This window comes from Hesperophylax consimilis, chromosome 3 (genome assembly GCF_061612785.1).
Source record: "Hesperophylax consimilis isolate HC1 chromosome 3, BYU_Hcon_1.0, whole genome shotgun sequence".
NCBI lineage: Eukaryota > Metazoa > Arthropoda > Insecta > Trichoptera > Limnephilidae > Hesperophylax > Hesperophylax consimilis.
Genome location: NC_142838.1, coordinates 25,916,338 through 25,938,970, shown reverse-complemented (window position 1 = coordinate 25,938,970; position 22,633 = coordinate 25,916,338). Strand labels below are relative to the sequence as shown.

The following is a 22,633-nucleotide window of genomic DNA, read 5'->3' as shown; positions in this document are numbered from 1 at the left end:
GAGAATTTTAATAATTTCAATGCGTTGTTGATGCGTGTATCGTTCCATTTTTATTAATGGCGTAGTTTCTACTTGTCAAATGTCAAAAAATGACAGCTTCAAAAGTAACATCTACCGAAATAGCGGGCTATTCAAAATAACACCTCTTATTGGAAAACCCTGTATACGGATTTAAACAAGTAATTATTACTCACATTCGGATCGGCCAATATTCGAGCTCATGTAGAGCACGTGAAAGCTCTAGTTAATATTAAAATTCTGTTCCGGGTAATGACACCGCCGAGTGGATGTTCGTTAATGAAGCTTAATTATTTAGTGCGCTAATGACCCAAAGTGGGTTTACGTTGTTGAAACCATTTTTATTATTTTGTGCCCATTATAAACACGGAATTCAAACGCGTAAAATTGAAAATAATTACTACTTGCTACTTTTGTGTAGCAGGGAATAAGTCTTTATCTATGTTTCTCCCAAAAACTATTTACGAAAGCTCGTTGTATTGACAATGTACTTATCACTTATATTTTTTACCTGAAAGTTGGCACTTTAGAGTGGTATTACTTTAGTACTCTCAGTATCGCCCTGGTTAAATACCACCATTAGGAATCGAAACAACTTTAAATGGCTTTAGTCGTGTTTGTTGGCCAGATCTGAATACCCACACGGAGAAAAATGAGTATTGCTGATTTATTAAAAATTTCTTCAATTATTGGTAACCCGGTTTAAAAGGGGACTGCAAGCCGCTTCTTAATAAACTTTTAGTAAATTCGTAATAATATCAGAACACGTGTTAATACACCTTTGTTTGTCTTAATAATATATAATGACGAAATTGTTAGGGTTTTTATGAACACGTCCGACATCGTATGGCCAAAAATTGGTATTTTAATATATATCACTATTAATTCTTTCTTTAATGACCGGATTACAAATTATTTGAAGAGATTGTTAATAAATTAGTAATATTTTTTATCAGTAAGTTTTCTTTGTGCAGGTACTTTTCAACCTTCATCTACCCCATCTTCTTCACTTCCCTGCTCCATTCAGCCTTAATACATACCCCAATTTGGGATGCCGTAGTTGTGCTGGCTCCGGATAGTGAAGAGAAGTTGGAGCTCTTTTGCGGATTTTATAAAAAACTTTGTTTGTGATAATACACAGGTTTTTGGCTGATTGTAACATTTTTTTTTGGTTTTAGGCATTTCACCCTGAAAAGAGTGCTTGTAACATTTTGGTAATTTACTTCAAAGCCAGTGAATTATGTGAAAAAGACTATTATCTACGATCGACGAGAGTTTTTTAACTACTTTATGAGCTATGCGGATAAATTTACATCAATTAAAGAGTCGCAAATATTTCAATCTAGCCTTCGTAGGATAATATAAAAAAGAAAATTAAAAACTTTTTCCATACAAATTTTAATGGAAACAAATATTCTATTTAGCTTAATAGCCCAACCATCTGTCTCACTTACACTCACCTGTCATCGTAGATCTCAATTCCAATTTCGTAAACACAGTTTTGTATTGGAGACTTAAGCCTCGTTTCTGCAAATGTTAGGATCAAGAAACACACCCACAAAGCATTTCTTGTGTTCTTCGTTATTCTATGTTATGTAGGGTCTGTGGAGATGAACGTTCTGGATCAATAATCATTCTTATATCACTCCATTTTACCACCACACGAGAAGACTTATTCTGTGTATAGAGACGAGAAAAAAACGTGCGCAGATCTGCTCGTGTGTTTATATGCACCCTTACATAATTGTCGAAATTTTTGGAAATTTGGGAAATAATGTTCATATTTAATGAGTTTCTCTGTCCTCTCAAATGAATTGAAAATAATTGTGGTTCCACCACACAATAATGTTTGTGGTTTCCGTGGGGATGGACTTCGTTCATAAATCTACTGTGTACTTATAATAATAGTAGGTATCATTTTAAACTACGAGTGATTTTGCAGCACAAGGATGTTCGAGTTCCGAGGAATGTGCCGGTACATGATCATAGAACATCTGTATAACTTCAGCAATGTCCATGTCATTCACCCACCATTCCACATGTACTACTATTATTTTATTGATTTATTGGACTATGGTCCGGTATATCTGTCGATTTTAAGCTCGCCTTGGTTGGGATGTCGAGCTTAGCGCGGCTGGAACATGATTGAGGTAAGCCGAGTTATCAGCAATATTACACGTATTATCTATGTTTTCAATAGAGGTTCGTGTTTCTTTTTTCTTTGTAAAACCAAATTACTGTCTACGTGGGTGGTATATCTCAGATGTCTAATGTCATCGCAAGATCGCGGATCTTTCAAAATGGCAAATGTTTTAGGCGTCTTTAATTTACGAGTTGATTTTTTGATAAAGTTCCTCACTTCACGGCATCAGCGTGGTGCTATTTTCGAGGATACTAATTTTAAAGAGTATTTGTTTTGTTGGAGTCAATTAATAACATCAACATTCTTCATCGCTCGAAGAATATAATAGTCAATACTGGTAAAATTAGATAATTTACGTACATTTTGGTGAGATGTAAGTATGTTATTACTTAGGTAAATATCATATTTGACATTTGTTACTGCTAACGACTCGGCGTCTAAAAATGAAACTATTCTGCGGCTTGTCAAGGCTTGAACGGCCGACTTAGCCCGCTTAAATTTGAGCAAGGAATATCGCACATAGCGAGGATGCGGACTACAGACCGACTGGTATACAGGGCCTTTATCTATTTTCTAACTTTTTTCCATTATTTCCACAGAGGAGGCCCCGATGAAAATAATTCCCCTCACTGCCTATGGTGCTTTGTAGGAAAAGAAGGAGAAGTTCTGGGAATGAAAAGGGCAGATTTGTGGGTCAGTGTGTCAAGGAGTGACGGACGTATGAATCCCTCTGTCCCACTTGGGTGCAAGGTGATCTTCCGAGAGAGCCCTGCTGGAGAGATCAAAAGCTCTCTCTAAACCAGTCAGTCCCGATCCGGCCTACCGCGCAATTGACAGTTACATCCGCCGCCAAGACCCGGACAAACCTCACCCGATAAACCCGGGCACCCTCCGGCTAAGTCACCAAACACAGCGAACCACTTGGGGTGACCTATGGCCGAAATGTTGGTTACCCAATAAAAGGTTCCTGGGCGACGGTACCCATACTCGCCTCCTAAATTATTATAATGGAAGCTTATTTCTCATGGTTATTTTTTTTCGTATAGTGTTGATTAATTTTCTTGTATTGTATTTACATATATGCAAATAAATAATATATGTGAATAAAAATATATGTAAACAAAAAATATATGTGAATACAATACATTTTTTTAAATATTTCCTACTTTATGTCCGGGTTAAATCTTCCCCACAGGAAAAACTAAACCTTTCCACACACTTTTCCACAAATGATCATCAAGTCAATCCACATTATGTGCATTATGTTAGCATAATAAATACAAAACAATACAGGAACAAGACGTCAACTCACCAGAGATCTCACTGTTTTCATTTTTATAATAACTATTATTTATTTACATATTTTTAAAATTTAATTTACTTATTTTATAGAGTTGCATAAATACACACTTTGACTATTAAATGTTTACTTGGTTACATTAATCAGTGAAGTTTCCGAAATTTTCTTAGTGGAATTTCTAAGCTTCTTCTAGGACCTGCATAATATTTTATCTATGATTGTTATAAGTATTTTGGTTGCTACCACTAAAAATTCCGAATGAACTGATCATCCGAGCGTAACGATGTTTTTTTATGGAATTTTCTAGGTCTTTCTAGGTTCACTCAAATATTTTCAGCTTTAACTATCCTAATTATCCTTAAAAATAATAAAATTTTCATAAAAAAAACAACTAGTTACGTTCATTCATTAATGATTTTACCAAAAAGTGAGGTGGCACTTGACAAACAAGTAATGTAAGGACAGTCGATATGACTGTCCTTATACAACTGACTGATGTGACTTTAGACTGAAGTTAGTGTTAATTATATGAGTAAGCTATTAGTGCAGTAGATGTAGAGCGTCTTAGAATTCCCTGACGAATCTACATTAGTGCTTATTGATGATTGGTTTGTAAGGATAATGTTTCCGTTTTGTCATCATTAGAAGTAGCCCGACACGATGGTCAATAAATATTGCGATTTAATTATCGGGCTGCCGATTTAATTACATAATACTTTGATTGCTACGAGGTGCACTCAAATTGGAGAACATTACCCGCATTTTTCAATGAATAAATGGCGTGTTAAACTTGTTTCGTCTTTTAAAAGTCAGACATACAAAAAAACGTTCAGCCAATCCAGTTTCGGATATAAACAGATCGGGCTCGAGCTGACAGACTAATTTGGCTGGTGAAGCATTGTCCGTATTCAAATGTGAGATTATATCATATCTCTCTTTAGAAGTAATAATCTTATTATTTTTTTTTTGTAATTTGAGCGAACCATCTTGAGTTGAAGTAATGCCTAAAACCTTCGAAGCATATATCTCCGGTTTGTGTCGCTGTTAGAGGGGGGTGTTATCGGCGATAAGGCTCTAGTGCTCATCTGTGGATTTAGAGATTAAAGGCAGAGCGTGCGAACGGAAGGATTTATCGGTGTTATTTTGGTATTTGATAGCCATGATCCCATTAAACGGGTTTCTTCAATGTCGATGGACAAGATTAACAGGCTTGTTCCATACCAGGAACCTTTAAGTTTCGGCATCTCTTCGGGCGGATGCCGCACACCTTGTTGAGGTAATAAAAGGCATGTTTGTGTCTGGTTAATTAATTAATTAATTGATTATTATTTTCTATTTTTAATACGCTGCTTCCCACGTGAGGAGGGAGAGTACGAGCAAATATATATAACGATGACGCTAGGAATTCGAGTGGTCAGCTCGAAGCAGATTTGAGAATGTTGTAACAAGCCATTGGAAAAACAATAAATATTACGTAATTTGTATTGGCAGAGTGCTTTCAGAGAATTGGTTCTCGGAATTGGCAACTATTCAGCAATGGGTCGCTCCTCTTTCCTTGATTCTCACAGAAGTGAAGCAGCATTCCACGTATTAAATGAACCACTCACGATTATCGTTTGTGCGACTCGATCTTGATCCGCTCAAAACAAACATCGCTGTTTTTCAGCGTGCCGTACTTCCCGGGTAGGTGTTCGGTGTTCAGTGCTTAGTGCTTAGAGCTGCCAGGCGCAGTGCCTCGTGCTTCTGCCTTCTGCTTCACCACAGCTACATAGCTACAAATAGCAGAGCTATAGGCTACGACTCATTGCCATCATGCCCAGCACAGCACAGCCACAGCATACTCGTCCCGCGGAGCTCGCCTTGTCCAGTTATGTTCAGCCAGCCGGTCCTGAATCTCCATGTTCGTGCTCTTTTATACCCTTTCTGATTGACTCTTTTCCGGGATTAACTGCACAGATGAATAAACTCGCGGAACCGTATTCCCTCCGCATCGGCTTCCGTAAAGTCTGAATAATTAATTAATATTTATGTAAATCCGAGCTTTTAAAATGCCGCACAGGAATTTGGAAAGTCGGCCGCCAGAAATTTGTAACGGAAAATGATGATTCCGATATTGATTTAGATAGATGGCTTAGTGCGTATTAAATTTAATTCGGTCGATAATCGCGTACGAAGCGTACCCGGCTCTCGGAAATTATCGATTAATAACGGAAACACAAAGATGCTGCGGCTGGGGGAGCGGCGCGGAGGGTGAGGGAGGGGCGCGGGGGAGCGGCCAAGGGCGTTCACTCTGCGAATCTGCGCCCCCCGCTCCCTGGTCCCAGAGGCTCGCTGGCTGCTGGCTGTGTGCTCTGTGCTCTGTGGGTCTGGCAGAGTTACCAGTTACCTCGTCTCGAGGCGGAGTGCGGAGTGCGCGAGGAATCCGGTAGCGTGGAGACACCGGCCGGACGCGCAGACCGCCGATCGTCCGGCGGACCGCCGCCCACCCCTCCCCCCACCACCCCCACCGGCGGCCACTCGCCACTCGCCACTCGCCACTCGCCACGAGCGGAGCACTGAGAGGCTCTAGCCAAGCTTTAGCCTTTGTGTCGGGAGTGCGAAACGAAACCGGTTACCGGCCGGCTGCGCGCCCCGAGGAGCCGGTGCGATATTGTTCTAAAAGTGCGGAAATGCGGCTAAATACATTATATTACCGAGGTCGCGAACCGCATCTATAAATGGAACCCACTATTGTGTTCTTTCAGACTAAAATGGCCATCAGTTCTGTGAAAGGTGATTATGTTTACAGTGAATTTTCTTCCATTCGTATCGCAAGCAAGCTGCGAGATGAGTGGAAATCCTTCCAGTGGTTTCCATGTTTATCCTGATGTGTTTACAGGAGGGTTTCACTACCCACACAATTAAAATGTTTAAACATCAAAAATTCGGAATGAATTATTACCGAAAAGTTTAACATCGATCAATTCGTTATCTTCAATTAGGTCAATAGTTATCTTTTACAGTGTTTATCAATTTCAAAATTTGCTCTTTTTGCGTTTCAACGACAAGAAAATATAACAGCTCAATCTGGCTGCTTCGAATTCATGTCACAGTTGTGTGTGGATATTATTAAGATAAAACTCTCAGTACAGTTAAATTGTGTTCATATGTAGATTAATGATGTATTAAATCTTTACTTCTGAAATAGATTTCCATCTGCCTCTGCTGCAAATCGATGTTTCAAAGTGCTCGACTGCATTTAGAATAACATAAGGGTGAAGCAGAAAACGCCAGGTGTTAATGCACCTTTAGATTTTGTAGGCAATTCACTTTATAAGAAGCAGGTGCAAATTTCTTTGAAACGTATTGATTCTCAATTGACTTTTGGAGCTAATAAAATTTTTCATCTATATCCTGTTTATATATCATTAATCCAGTGACGGTAGATAACACTATTATTGCATATGATAACAGATAAATATGTAGATATGTACTCTGCAAAATAATTCATTAAGTATTGGAATATCCAAATATAGAGATAAAACACCGCAGATAAAAACTAAACGAATCGGGACAATTTATCCAAGAAGTGTATGCATATCTTATCTTGCAGTTGTGTTTGACGGATGTTTAGTTTATTAATGTTTTTATAAGGCTGTTTTTCAAAAGAATCTCTTTATTTAGTTCTGTTAAGTTCCTTACCCATGTCCTTAGAAGAGAGCGTCTGTGAGTATATATTTCATGTTTTTTCTTACCTAACCGAATTTTTCAAATTTCAAGTGTAGTATTCACATTACCTAACCTGATGTATTGTGAATCATTATTTGTTCATTCTAGTGGACTAAATTAATTGTAAATTTTAATAATAAAATAATGGTGCTACACATCAAAAGTGATTTGTGCTTCGTAACTTAACTACGTAACTTCTTGGACGGTTATAATAAATTGTGTCCGATTATGATTATAATTGTTATCCAATGATGGTTGATCCAGTCACGACAGTTAAAACATAAAAAGGATAAAAATTCTGATTATTCGTTAAAAGTTATTTGCAAAGCCCTCAACCATCTTTCATTCCATTTAATCATCATTCCAAAAAACCTAAACCGATTATTTCTAAATCGACATATCGATTATTATGACCATCACTAGTTCATTCATTATCGATGTTAAGAACAAATTGTGTTTCAAAAGATTTGTTTGCAAAACTCGATTTGTGAATGGTTCATTCACCTTATGGTTGATTGTTTTTTATCCTCCGATTGAAATGAAGACCTATTCATCGCATAGACTATAGTCCGCGTACTTCCAGAGACTAGAGACATGACCAAGGTGTTTTAATATTCGCTCTCTCCAAATATCCGAAAGTTACATTTTGGATCGTCATCCATGTAATTAGAAAAATATATCGAAAGTAGTTTGAGGACGCCATACCTACCGAGATTATTGGCTTATATTGAGCTGCCAAATTATTAATTAAGTACTTTCCTAGTGACTCTTCAGAAGAGTAAACACATCTTTTAACAGCAAAACGATCATTAAAATACTTGCAACGGTATGTAGCAAAAATGACCGCTTTACTTTATTACGAATTGAGGTAGTTAATAGTATAATAATAATAAATTAACAATTATAAAGTTATTACATGGTGTTCCTGTAACAATTATAAAGTTATTACATTGTGTTTTTTATTGCAGTTGTGGTTTCGGTTTCAATCTGTGTTTGGTGTCAGTATATTTTTATATTTCTGATTTCCCCACGTTTTCTGTCGAAGTTTTTATTTGAGAAAAGTGTTATGATATAGTTATCAGTTTTAAATGAGAGTGGGATTTTGTTGTGGATTTTACTTTATTACCATAGTACAGGGAGCTTTTTCTCATATGTTGTTTTTGTAGTAGCTATTTGGATATGTTTTTGACCCTGAGATCTGAAGTTCCTAATTTATATATATAAATTAGGAACCTCCATATATGTTAGTTGTTATTTTTGTGTGGATTGTAAAAGAGCATTTTTTTTTAAAGATTTGTTTAATTGACATTATGTTACGATTGTTGAAGACTTCGAAAATGCTAGTTCTTACAGGGACTTTCAAAATAATTTTCATTGTGACTTTTTAGTTTTTAATTAGTGATTTTCGAATATTGTCATTTGTACTGCCCCATCCGATAATACCTTATTCTTACAGTGATTGGCAAAGAGCCGTGTAGATCTTGATTAAGTATTTTTTACTAAACATACTTATTTTATTTTATTTTTGTTTATTGCAGAAACAAACAGTACATAATTACATAGATGACAATAGTTACAAAATTATAAAAGTTAGTACAATAATTGGTACCAATGACATGTCGCTGACATATTTGATATATTTGATATCTTATACGGAATCATATTGGATATTTTGGGTCAGGTTAGACGATTTTCCAACGATTTAGAATTTTTATTTTAAGCATATATAACTGAATAATATGATATAATAGCAAAGCTACGCGCAAAATATCAATTTTGCATTGACCATCGATATTTTCAAAGTCCCTTACAGACAAATCAGCCACTATAATTTTTCGCTTTTCACAAAATAGTAAAACCGCCTCATGATTTTATTTTATTTTTTTATTTACTTACATGTTCCTTCTTCGTAATATATTGGTGTATAAGCGTTTTACGGAGAACATACTTTGACTATTGTATTGTGTTAAAATCAATAATATCGCAATTGTTAATATCATAGTTTTTTTCACAAAAACATTGATAGGAAATACTTACCTTAAACCTAACCTAAACTACATTTTTGAGAACTACTGTTTTCGGAAACTAGTCTTTATCAGACTTGTTAAATCTTTATACATAACGCTTACCGATGACTGATGTATTTTTTAGATCTTATCAATTTATTTAACATTTTATCAACAGAACGACCTTGAACCTTTCTGAAAACTGGTTCAGTCCAGCCGGAGAGGTAATTCAGCAAACGAGCAGATCGCTGAACTATTCTACAGTCGAGTCGCTTGAGAATTCTACGGTCGAAGTCGCTTCGTCGATAATAACACGATTCCGAACCCGGCCGAACTCGGTTATAATTATTTTGAACTATTTTTTGTGCTGATTTCATAGATATTAGATTTACGAGCACAGACTCGTTCTATGGCGGCTGACTGGCTGACTAGTCGGGGAAGCGATTTTACTTAATTCAATCTCACGTTTTGCGAAAAACATCGTACAAAATTTGATCACGGTATGTAACTATATATCTAGCTAGGTGAATTATTATTTCTTATTTACTTGACGTCTTAAAGCGTAATTATAAAATATATTATTTTATTTGTATCTTTGTTAATATTATCTCTCGGTCTCTTGTTATTTTCCAAACTAGAAGTTTTCAAGTCCAAATTGAAGTTTTCAAGATTGCTGTTTTAATGCGAGAAATTTAAAATGTATTATTTTTAATTATTGAATATGGGTACATGATTTATAAATCTGTTTTACACAGAAAAATTCTTAAGGCGAAACTTAATGCTAAATCACTATTTTAATCACCAAAAAATGCTTTAGATAAGTTAAAGGTTTTCCTATTGTTTCATTTGAGTATAATACAAACAAAAAATAATAAATTACTCAATAAAAAATATAAATGTAAACTACCAAAAAAAAATTTTTTTTTCAATAAATGTATGAACGCGTAAAGGAAACAACTTTAAAAAATATAGTATTATAGCCAAGATTATCTGTGACAGTTGCACTTGATTAACTTTCTTGCATTCTTATAAAATTATTTACAACATAAATAAAAACCAGTTTTGTGCTTGATATCGAACATTTTTAGACTCCGTTTGTCAAGCGATTTTAATGCCTATTACCTACCTTTCCTTACGAGTCCTTTTTATATCTGGTAAAGTTAAGATTCACTTGTTTTTTTTACTATCGAAACGTGACGTTACGAATTTAAAGAAATCGCTATTAAGCAGCTGTCGCATTTTTGGTGAACAGATTAATTAACTTCCAGTTTTCACGAAGACAACTGTTTGTACTTTTTGTTTTTGTTTCATCTTCTTCTTCGCGTTAAATTTAAAAGGAAGTTGAACAAGATCATTGACACCTGAACACGAAATATTTTTTTGAATTGTCAAAACAATTGCACATTACAAGTTAGTAGCGAAGCATAATATCAAATGCGCATTTAAAGCGATGATTATAGCGTTGTTTATTACATAATAAAAGATTTGTACTTTGAATTTAGGTACTTTGTACAAATACCTAAATAATCCGATAAAAAACCAACACAATATCAAACGTAATAACATTTTTTCATTGATTCTTGTCTTTAATTTATTATATTATTTGTGTTGCAAAATATCATCGATCTGATAAATACAATGCTTCTGAGTGTATATATTTTATCTTATCAATCCTTAATCTTTTTAATGCAAAAATATGCAAATTCAGCCTTGGGCAATCTCTTCGTTATCTGCTTTTCATGTCTGAATCCATCAAACTCACGCAACATAACATGTGTGCTTTTTTAATGAATTATTATTAACTTATCAACTTAATAAAATGTATTATATGTACATAATATTCTATTCCCTTCTTATGTGAACATTCAAAACGCTTTAAACTGAAGAGATGTAGAAAACCAAATATAATATTCATACATAAATATTGTTTTTAAATTTTTCTATACACTCGAAGGAATTACATAAAAAAACTAAAATTAATCTGAGGGTGCAAACCTTATTTGAGTTTAGTCAACTGATTTTAGAGACAAATTTGCCTTTTATAAAAAATATGACAGAATAAAAATTTAAAAAACTAAACTATTAAACAAATATAATTCGGTTGTCATTATTTATTTATCTAGTTAGAATTTTCAAAATTGAAGTTCATCAACAATTAATATCCGACCACTTACCTATACGAGTCAGACATTTAAAATAAAATTAAATCAACCATTAATACCCGACCTCTTTCTTATCCGATTCAATATATTTTTTTTATTGAATTTCATTTCAACAATTAATATCCGACCTCTTTCTTATCCGAGACAGAATTTTCAAAATTGGATTTCATCAACTGTTAATATTATTATATAACTCATTGCGTCGAATACTATTTCAAAATTCACTCTCTATTATAGCTCTGATAAGTGAACTACCGAGCTGTCATCAAACTATATTATTAACCGGTTAGTAGCCAAGTGGACAAATGCCAAGGGATCATCCAACTACTAGCTCTCTAAGTCCTCCATCACGGCATAAGTAAAATTTTCCTCTTACAATTCCAGAATTAGGAGGAAATAAAATATTGTCAGGTAATTCGTAATCCTGGAATGTTTGGGTTTCTTTTTAAAAAATGTATATATACAAATACTCGATTCAATTTATTTATTAATTTTCAAATCATTACAAAATTGTTCATTTTAATTCGTTTTAAACACATTTGTTATGGAATTCTTTTACATAAAATAGACGGTAGGTATATCAACTGTACTCGTAAAAACAGAGCTTGCCTTAAAGTCAGATTGATGCTAAAAATGTCAATATCCGAATTTCATTCCGTTCGACAGCAAGATTGCTCTCCCCACAGGCATGACCATTGGCAAGTTAGTTCTGCAGGCCGAGAGATCTGTGTTGTCGATGACGCAGTTAACCTTCGCGAACATAGACATGAATGACTCTTCACGATGACCGAGTTTTCAAACCATCCACGAATCAGTCTGAAAAAATATGTAGCAATGCGCACATACCTCCTGACCCGTAGATGGTTCATTCCGAGCAAACCAAAATGAAAGTCTGTAGGATAGAGCCACTGGTAGTAAGTAGCCAGTACTGCGTCATGAAGAGAAATCTCAAGAATTTCTTCTGAACTCTTTCCAATATGAGAGAATACCTTACCTGGTGTGGACTCCAAATTACTGACCCACTTTCAAGCCTACTCCTTACTAAGGAATTAAATAAAACTATTAGAACCCGGAGATCTCTAAAATTCCTTGCAGTGCGTAAAACAAAGCCCAGCATTCCCAGTGAAGTGATACAAGCCGTGTCGATAAAAACATGAAATGTCAGCCTAGTATCAAACATGACTCCAAGATCCTTCATGGTCGAGACACGTTTTAAACTTCGGTCGTCCATTGTATACCGGTAATACCAGGTATGACTCGCCCTAGTGAATGACAAAATTAAACATTTAGAAACGTTAACTTTATCAGATTCATTTTACTCCAGTCAACAATTCTATCAATACACGTGTAACTACATGTTATTTCTTAAAAATAACAACATATCTTTGCATACAACGTAGGATACAAAGAAAAAAACTTTATCTTCCCTTTCGTAATAAGCTGAGGGTGAACGTACTTTTCATTTCTAAGGTGTGCCCAAGACTTTTTCTTTTCTCTATTGTCTGTAATTTCCTTTTCATGCTGCAAACAAAATAAGATTTCCTCATTAGTCGTACGTCCTGTCTGTAATATCGTTTTTGATGAGTGCAGGCTTCCATTCAGTATCTGCCTTTAGTTTTTTGGACAATGCACAATCAGACTCTTGTTATTTATAGGTACTATAATACTATAAACTCTTCATTTTAATGAGCTTCATTCCGGTTTGGTGTAGCATCGTCATATAAATGCAATCAAAATATAATGTTCCATTTTAGTACGAAATGCTTAAATATATTACCTATTAGCTTTAATATCTGACGTTATTCGATCCAGAGTCCAGAGTAATCAAACTCTGATAAGCTAACATTGAGTCTTGGAAAGCTCTCTACGGGTATGTTAGATGATGCACCTTCTTTGTCAGGATCATAATTGAAAGCTCCTCATGGCTATTGTATCGTTATACGTGAATGTGAAACAGTCTCCGGTTGTGTGCCCTTTTACTTTATAGTCTGGTTGTCGTTGTTCAGGTATCTGATTGTCTTTGTGAAGGTTTCCTTGTTTCTTCGGGATGTTGTCTGGCTATACATTGTTCAACATAAATTTTCGGAACGCAATCGTTTTTTTTAAATTTAAATGCGACATCTCACAAGAGCGCCCCTGTCTGTATAGTGTAAAAGCAGGGGAACTATGTCGCTACTCGGCTGGGGAGAATTGTGGGGCGGGTTAATATAGGGGCTGTAGAAGCTGTGGTAGAAGGCTGTTTGTAATCTGAATTAAAATTTATGTAGTTAGATTAGAAATCCTTATTACAGAGCAAGAATGAATAGAATAAACATGACTTTTATACTAAAATAACAGTTTTCTTTTAGCACATTTGCTCAAATTTGAATATGTTGTGTATTTTTTAAATTTGGACCCATTAATAGTCCGCGACATCTGTAAACAATAAAAAAATCTAAAAGAAATTTATTCTGTTTCATCTATGTAAATGGCTTCGTATTTTTAAGCAATATATCAATAAGAATCTAAATCTAATCTTAGCTTTAAGCAAAAGTATGTTTTGTTTACCTAAGCTGCTAAAACACTCGATAAAATTTGCGCAGATTTCTCTGTCGGAAGTTCAATGCAACTATATTGAGTTCGCGGCGTCATTTTCACATTTGATTTTGGAGCTTTTAAGTATCCATTAAACTGTAAAAAATGAAACAAGGTTCTGCAATGTTTGTCATTATTTTTACAATTCATAATTTTAAAACATATTTTTAAACAAATTAATAAACTTATGATCTCTATGACCTTTCACAGCAAACAGACGCAAGTTTGTTCTACCAAGGAGATAATTAAACCCAAAATAAAAACTCTTTGTATAGTGTGATCTCTATGAACTTTCACAGCAAACAGACGCAAGTTTGTTCTACCAAGGAGATAATTAAACCCAAAATAAAAACTCTTTGTATAGTGTGATCTCTATGACCTTTCACAGCAAACAGACGCAAGTTTGTTCTACCAAGGAGATAATTAAACCCAAAATAAAAACTCTTTGTATAGTGTGATCTCTATGAACGTTCACAGCAAAAAGACACAAGTTTGTTAGTAAAACGAGTTTGGAGTTATTTTATAGCTATATGGAACTCACTTGGGATGATACTTCTCGAAAGTAGCGCCATATAAAGTATCCAAGTATTACTATTTGATTATATATTATTATATTATGAAACTTACGTAGTACTCACATTCTTCTTATAGATGTCCAATAGCATTTCCGGCCTGCCTCTGGGTTACCGAGAATGTAAATTATTAGTCCTCAGTTTCCGTTCCTTAGGTAGGTACCTATTTGAGAAGCTATTTTCGTTCCAAAATGAAGTTTGTTTGTGGAGCAGATGTTAAAACTTCCAAGAATTTTCTGCATTCGTTAAGCGTTTTGTCTCGAAATTCTTTCAAATTATACCTGCAATATTTTTTACAAATATTTAATTTTTTGTGTTTTGAAAATCTATTTCCAGTCAATTCATTCATTCATTCTTCATTAAAATTGATGGTGAAATGATTGAAAATGTTACCGATATAAAATACTTACCAGTTATAATAGATTCCAAACTCAACTTTAACAAACATGCTGAATATACCCAAAAGAAAATTGGAAAAAAAGATATCTTTTTTGGGAAGAATTCGCCAAAAACTGTCCGAAAAAACTGCAATCACCATTTATAACTTCATTATTGCTCCACATTTTAATTACTGCTCAACTATCCTTTTCCTGTGTAACGACCGAGGGCAAAATAAATTTCAAATTCTCCAAAATAGGGCAATGAGAACAATACTCAGACGAAATAGATATTCAAAAGTAAATAAAATGTTAAACGAACTAAATTGGCTAACGGTGAAACAGATGTTGACCTTGAACACGATGATATTTGTACACAAAATAGTAAACAACCTGCTACCGAAATATTTTTCAAATAAAATTGTATACAACAAGGACATACACAAACATAAAACTAGGACGTGCAATGAAATCAGGCTACCAAAGAAGGGAATACCCAGAAGAGTATATTATATAAAGGGATGAAATACTATAACGCGCAGCCGGAAAACCTTAAGTCTGCCCCAATTGAAAAGTTCAAGATGTTGTGTAGGAGCCACATCAAGCAAGAAAAAAAAACATAGTATATTTATATGTAACAAATTAATTAGTCATTTGTAAACTTAAATGTACAAATTACTAAAATAAAATCAATAAATAAAAAATAAACAAATAAAAAATTCTAAATATTTATCTTAGCTTTTAGGAACACGGATAAAACTTACTGTTAATTTATTAAAAATCTGGTCAAATTACATTATTCGATTTCCTATTTAAAACGGAACTGAAGGCCTTTGAACGAATTCACAAACTATCGGTAAATCACGAATATGTTATGAGGAAGTAGGAACACAGCAGCGCGTCTTTTATATTTATTCGGACAAGGTCACCTGCTTGAACACGTGTTCACATATATTCTGAATGACGAATATTTTATTAGGAAATGGTCTTGCAGTCACATTTTAACAGTATCTTGATGTAGCCATACTCTTTTTTCTCCGTGCAACAAACCTCGAACGGTGACTGCAAAATAATGCAATACGCACATTATATTTAAAAAATGTACAGGTCATCGCAAATATTTTCAAAACGTATTGTGATATCGGTCATGAAATAGGTAGCTTTTAATTTTTTATTGAACTGGTAAATAATAATGGAAGATGCCATGTTTTTTGTCCTACTTTATTATTAATTAAATATATTTGACAAAATTTTTCAAAATAATTGTTAAAATTTCTGAAATTTACATTGTGTCCTTTTTTACGATAGAATTTTTAACCTCACTAGGACAAGCCTGTTTTGAGGTTAATAATTTTACAAAATAATAAAAATAGCACAAAGATAATATATTAAGAGAAGAATATTGTTACATTAACGTTTCTACGACTTGAATACCTACATTCTCAATAGTAATAATATTAATTTCTCATTTGCTAAAACTAAATTATTTTTATGGGAGTCCGAATCTTTACTAATCTTCAACATTATGATGTACATTATTACTTATTTTTAAATAATAATTAAGGGATTAGATTCGTAAGATGGATAATCTTTTAAATGAATTCTGAAAAATCTGTTTGTTTAGGAACATCGACACTAAATTAGATTTTTTCATAAGAACGTGTTCTGCAACCCAAAGAGATCTAAATTTTTTATTTTAATGTATTAATTAAATACTAATATAATAGCTTTGCAGTAAGTTAATACAAATTTATGTCATAGTTTAGTATGTAAATTGAGTTAATGGGTTGTCATTATGTATTTAATGAATACAAAATACCGCTCCCATGTGATAATCCCCATTTTCATATTCATTCCAAGCTTATTTTCCGCATTCCTTTATTACAGATTATTGAAACAACTTATTGGGTGCAATGTGCAATACGAGCTTTATGGATTGAAACTTGTTTCCTTACGTGTTAAATGTTTTTTAACTAAAAATAAGTATGTACTTATTCCTTTATTTATTTCAGATTCTGAGGAATGCGGTGGAGAGTCCAGGGGTCCCCGCCCCCCACCGGATGGGCGGGAGAACCCTCTCGTGCACCACGAGGACCTCCCCCCTCCGCCCCCTCTGGCCCTGTTCCACCGTGAGCCGCCCAAAACCTTGAGTCTAACACTACCTAGCAAAATCATCACCGCAAACCCCAAGGATACCAAGAGGTATGAACATGGAATGCGTTCCCTCCCCGACTCTCCAATCCGCATGGTCAAGACAACTGATAAATCCTACGGAGGCAGGGGCAAAGATGTTAAGAGCGAAGGAAGTGTCAAAGATAAGATCGCCATGTTTTCAGTTAACAAAACCACTCCTAAAGAACCACCAGCATTCAACCCTCAAACTTCATACAATAGTCTTGACAAAAGAATAATCAACAACAGTAGAGTGAACGATTTAGTCCCAGACTATACACCACCAACTAGGAAATATTCTCTGCCTTCTGAACCTATGGTTAAAACATACGAAATCAAAGAATGGCTCGCTATGCCGAAGACCGTTGACGCGATCGAACGACCTGATCCGCTCAGAGATTATCCCCGATACAAAACAAAGACGGAAGTTAAGGAAGTTGAACCCAAAATAAGCCCAATAGTTCTTTTGAATCTAGCACTCGCAGCTAACCCCGCAAAGACTGACATAGAGAAAAAACTTTCACATAAAACGACCTTAGATCAACTAATAGAGCAAAGAAAAAAATCTATGAACAAATTAAGAGGTTTGGTTATCCCAGAATCTCAAAGCTTAACGAACTTACCAGAAATTAAAAGTCGGGATTCATTGAAAGTATCAAGCTCAACAAATATTGGTGCAGCTAGGAATGAAAAGACTAAGGCTACAGAACCCTCTAAAATGACGGCTTCGCCTTCGCTGACGAGTCTTTGGGATAATTCAGCTATAATAAACAATGTCCCAAAATATTCACCTGCATTCAAACGAAAGTCTCTTCAAGTGTATGGTCCAAAGTCACCTAACACGTTAGACGCCCTAAAATATTCAGACAGTTTGGATTCAAATATGAATAAGTCAATAGATTCAAAAGGTCCAGTTCCTATTAAACCACCAAGAACTTCTTTAGACATGAAACGTCCCTACGATCACCGAGAGTTTAGCGAAAAAAATCAAACATTACCGCCATCGTTCAGAGCGCCTGTGATACCAAGCCCCCTGAATATCCTTTTATCCCCACAAGTACCCACATACAAAGGCCAAGAGCTGCAATACAACGATGCCGTGGACAGTCCGACATTCAAGACGCCGAAACATTTCCCCGAAGCGGCCGACAGTGACGATTCTAGTTATCTGTCCACAGTCTCGTCACCTACTCCGTCATTGAATACAGTAGACAACACGGAATCAGATTGTTCTAGTCAATGCATGTTATCCCAAAAATACCAACACTTTTCCAAAAATGATGCTGCATTCGATTATGGCGTGCACAACCCGATGTATCAACCGGATAATGAAAAAACAAATGTGTGTCGATCTCTATCATCAGATACCAGCCATTCGGCGGGATCATCGAATAGTTCGACTTTGACATCTGGATCTCAAGCCAGCTGCAGCTCCGCGGGAAGCAGCGACAATGGCAACAGAGTCTTGAAACCTCGCAGCATAGAAGCCATCAATAGGAAAAATATTCTCGCATCTGCCAAATGCAGGAGCGGTAAAGACAACAAATTTGGTTCTCCTTTGATAGAGCGAAAGTTTTCCGATGTTGAAAGCACGGATGATGATGTCACGCGTAAGCACGCTGAAAGTCAATATTCTAAACCAAGATCTGACGGTGGACTCGCGAACTCCATTTTAAAAGTTGCGTATTCAACCCTCGTTGTAGAAGACAAATGTCCGGAAACGGATAGCACTTACAGCGACACCGAATCAGATTGTGATTTGGGGTCCGTTACCCTTCCGAAAGCTGAGTTGCCTCAGTCCAAACCAAAGTATACAAATGGCTCATCGCTTAATAGTAGGAAACCAAATGAAGTTATCTACAACCGAAGACCCAGCGACACCTATGCAAAGCCTCCTTTGGATGAGGTAAACGTCAAAAGGGTATCAGAAAACGGCGCAGCGACAAACAATAACATCGACATCTCGCGTAGTGTCAAAACGAAGGCGAAATTCGAGGAGAGTATTGCAGTGATTCCTGTTGAGAGCAAGAAATGTGAATACGAAAGCCTAGATGCCAGTTCTTGTGGTGTGAGTGACGATGAACAGGAGAACTGGTGTGAAGTGATTCTGTCCCGCGGTGCCTCGGGAGGAGTCGGAGTAACCCTGGCTGGAGGAACTGACTGCGAAGCGAAGCAAGTCACCGTGAGTTCATTTCAATTAATATACCTACCTATTTTTTATGAAAAAACAAACCTGTTTTTTATCAGATCTTCCATCTAAACTTGATATCGTTTAAACAAGTTTTTTTTATATAACATCGCAGAAATTGGAATATTCGCATTTTACACTGAGCGGAAGAAGTTTCGATAACTTGTTGGCGATTTGCAGTAAATTGTTTTTGGACATGACGTGCTTTCTTAACATAATCCTCTCCTTGCACGGGGATTCAATGATCTGTGTCGCTTTATACCAACATAACAATATATTTAGTCTTAAAATTAGAATCATAAACGTTTATATAAATGATCGCAGCATCCATTAATTCCTCCATAAGGCAATATGCTTATTGCCTAACTGTACATGTAAAGGCGTATCTTAATTTGGCTTTCGTTTATGGCACGCGGATCATATTCACGCTCGGTTCAATTTATTTTTTGCGATTTACAATTCGAGATAATTTCTTTATTATTCGTATGATCCAATTACTCCACCGAAAGTCCGTTGTTTAGAGCAGTAATCTAAATCCGCGGCCAATCTGTTAATAATGTATATGACTCCAACACACCCCGGCTAAAATAACGTTACTCGCTCGCCTCTGTTGGTCGAGCTGTACGGTCATTGGCCGTTATTCGATTTGAATATATATGTAAGTCGATTTCAATAAAATGCATATACTGTTCAGTTGGTGGAACATTTTTAAGATAGCACTTCCTACAGCCTACTTCTGCCTTATTATAATAGCACAAATTAAACTTACTTTAATTAAATATATGTACATTTGTACAGTCTCTACAGTAGGACGTCTATACAATATATTTTAGAGCTGTTGCTGCACCGCGGAAAACCCCTTTTAGGTAAGTCGAATAGTAGATTAATAGGTTCCAGGTGAGGAATTTGAGATCACATGAATGACTTCCATTTATGCCTTTTTCTATGAGTTACGATAAATGCTCCAATGTTAAAAAGGAGACAGTTATTGTAGTATTATTTTACTGGTGAACGTAATCAAGGAATCCATTCCGAAATGATCGATTATTATTTTATTGAAAAGATAATACTAATAAATCTTAACGAAACATGAATTAGAACAAGACGTAGAATAATAAGAAGGTAACGGTCTCAACTGAGAATCGAATATAGGATCTCTGTCTTACCTAGATCTTGAACCACTTGGCCAGTTGGAACTAATTGTTTTACGTCATTATTGTCGATCTAATATTTCAAATTCAGAATCAACAATTTTTTCCCATATCTCTGGCTTCTATCTTTTTGACAAATTTTTAAAGAATTTATTTGTAACCCAGATAGTGTCTCTGATAAACGTATCCATATTTTTATTAATATGGGATACCTGTTGACTTATTATTATTTATTCCAAACATTTCGATTCTAAATTCGAACCACAGAGATTCAAAGGGAGATATACTCGTAATATGGCTGTTTGCATGAATGTCTGTCGCTGTAGTACAACTAAACTACACGGACAAAGTGCGGAGCTAATGAAATGTATGCATTTATTGTGTAGGTAGAAACAAAGACGGGGCGCCGCTGTGCTTATATGCTTTGTAGTAGAATGTTGTAACGGTTTTAAAACAACAAGCCCCAACTTCCGGTATTATTGATTCGAAGATCTAGGCAATCGTATCGATTCGTACACAACACAAGTAGGTGGACAGCTGCGTTTGGCTCGCTACTCGGCGGTACTTTTGTTCATCTCCCTTGTTTCTATTACCTTTGATTCGAACACCAGTCGAAAGTATAATTGATTCCTGAGGCGATTAATCGAATTAACCTCGCCGAGATAGTTTCGTGTCGACGATCGAAATTCTGGAGTCGTTTTTTTTTCCATTACCTATCATCACAATATTTTGATTATGCTCATTGCCAGTATGAAGAGTAAATATATTTCTAAATACAGGAATGATACATGGATACATGTATATAACCTGCTAAGCTAGTCATATTTTACATGGCTATTGGCTTGTCGGGAGAAGTTTACTTTAACATTATTTTATAGAGATGTCTATTCAGCTAACCTAACGGGACGTCCCACAAGTTGTTTACTTTATCTATTATAAATCTTTCTCTCCTGAAAAGTTTTATTTATCTCCTGAACTGCAGAAATTACACTACTCGTCCATTGCTATATAATTATTACATATGTAAACATCAAAAATATTTTATGCTACTCTATAAAAAATATTTTATGCTACTCTATAAAAAATAAGCTTTACCGTCTTGTGCTTACAAAAGAAGGGCCTTACTAATGAACGGTTTTTTTACACAATTGATATACAATCATTTATGTATAGTAAACGGTTGTTTATCAGTTGTGTAAAATAAAAAAAATAAAAAGTTTATTATTATTACATATTAAAACTAGTATTTAAAAAATATTGCAGTTTAAATATTTTTGAAAATAATTAAACATAATATTATGATTCCCACGTTCAAAACTGATTTACGTACTTGTAAAAATCAATCATATCATTTTATAAAAGAATTCTTTTTTTAAATTTTTTTTTAAAGATTTTTAAATATTACAATTTTCTTATTTTTTTCATGATAAACTAGTGTTTATAAGACAAGGTTTTATGCATAGCATAAAGGATAAAAAATAATGATAAGCAATAATTAGTCGCCTGAAATATCAATACAAAATGAAAATATCTCCAGAGTAAAAATAAATGCCGCCAACGGGAATTGAACCCGTGCTTTCTGATGTCCGGTCAGGTGCTCTGAAACCACTGAGCTATGTCTGCTTATTTTTACTCGGGAGATATTTTCAATTTGTATTGATATGTCATTCAACTAATTATTGCTTATAAATTATTTATTACAATTTTCAAGTAGATACTATGCTAGGCTAATGCCCGTGTTTTAAATCAAGACAAGTGATAAAGTACCTACCTGCTTACCGATAATATATTTTATCATGCGACTATTTTTTCTTAATTTGAAATGTTTTTTTTTGTTCTTTAGAAGCAAAACTTCTCAGTTTCCATCTTGGCTAGGATAGTAACTTAACTAAGGTGGTATTTCACCATCCTCTCGATAACTATCCATTATAATAAATAAATCAATAAATATTCGTGATAGTTAAAAACTCGGCTAACTTAACCGATATCGAACCTACGAATAATCAACTCGGACATTATACATAAATAAATAGTTAAATCTTAAATTTAAAGTACGCTTTACATTTTGTATAGTGCTTTTGACAGCTTATCGATAGGATGATAAAATGCCGCTAAGCGTTAAGTAATTAGAATGCTAAGATTAAAATATAATACCGTATAATAGATACCAAAGCGAAATAATTCCTCGGCCTTTTATCGAATATTATCAATGCTTTCTTATTTAAATTTATAGCTCAATCAGTTAGTTTGCCACCGTTAAAG

At 34.9% G+C, this 22,633-nt stretch overlaps 1 protein-coding gene across 3 annotated transcripts in view; it reads left to right on the top strand.

The window, feature by feature from the left end:
- Positions 1–22,633, top strand: part of LOC149425165 (uncharacterized) — a 753,180-nt gene that overhangs the window by 123,404 nt on the left and 607,143 nt on the right. For 2 of the 3 annotated variants that reach the window (XM_089649643.1, XM_089649635.1), the window contains exon 4: positions 16,873–19,214. In XM_089649643.1, coding sequence (XP_089505769.1) covers positions 16,873–19,214 — 2,342 coding nt within the window. Of the gene's footprint in view, positions 1–5,857; positions 6,234–16,872; positions 19,215–22,633 lie in introns of those variants that run through there. The other variant, XM_089649654.1, reaches the window with a different exon arrangement.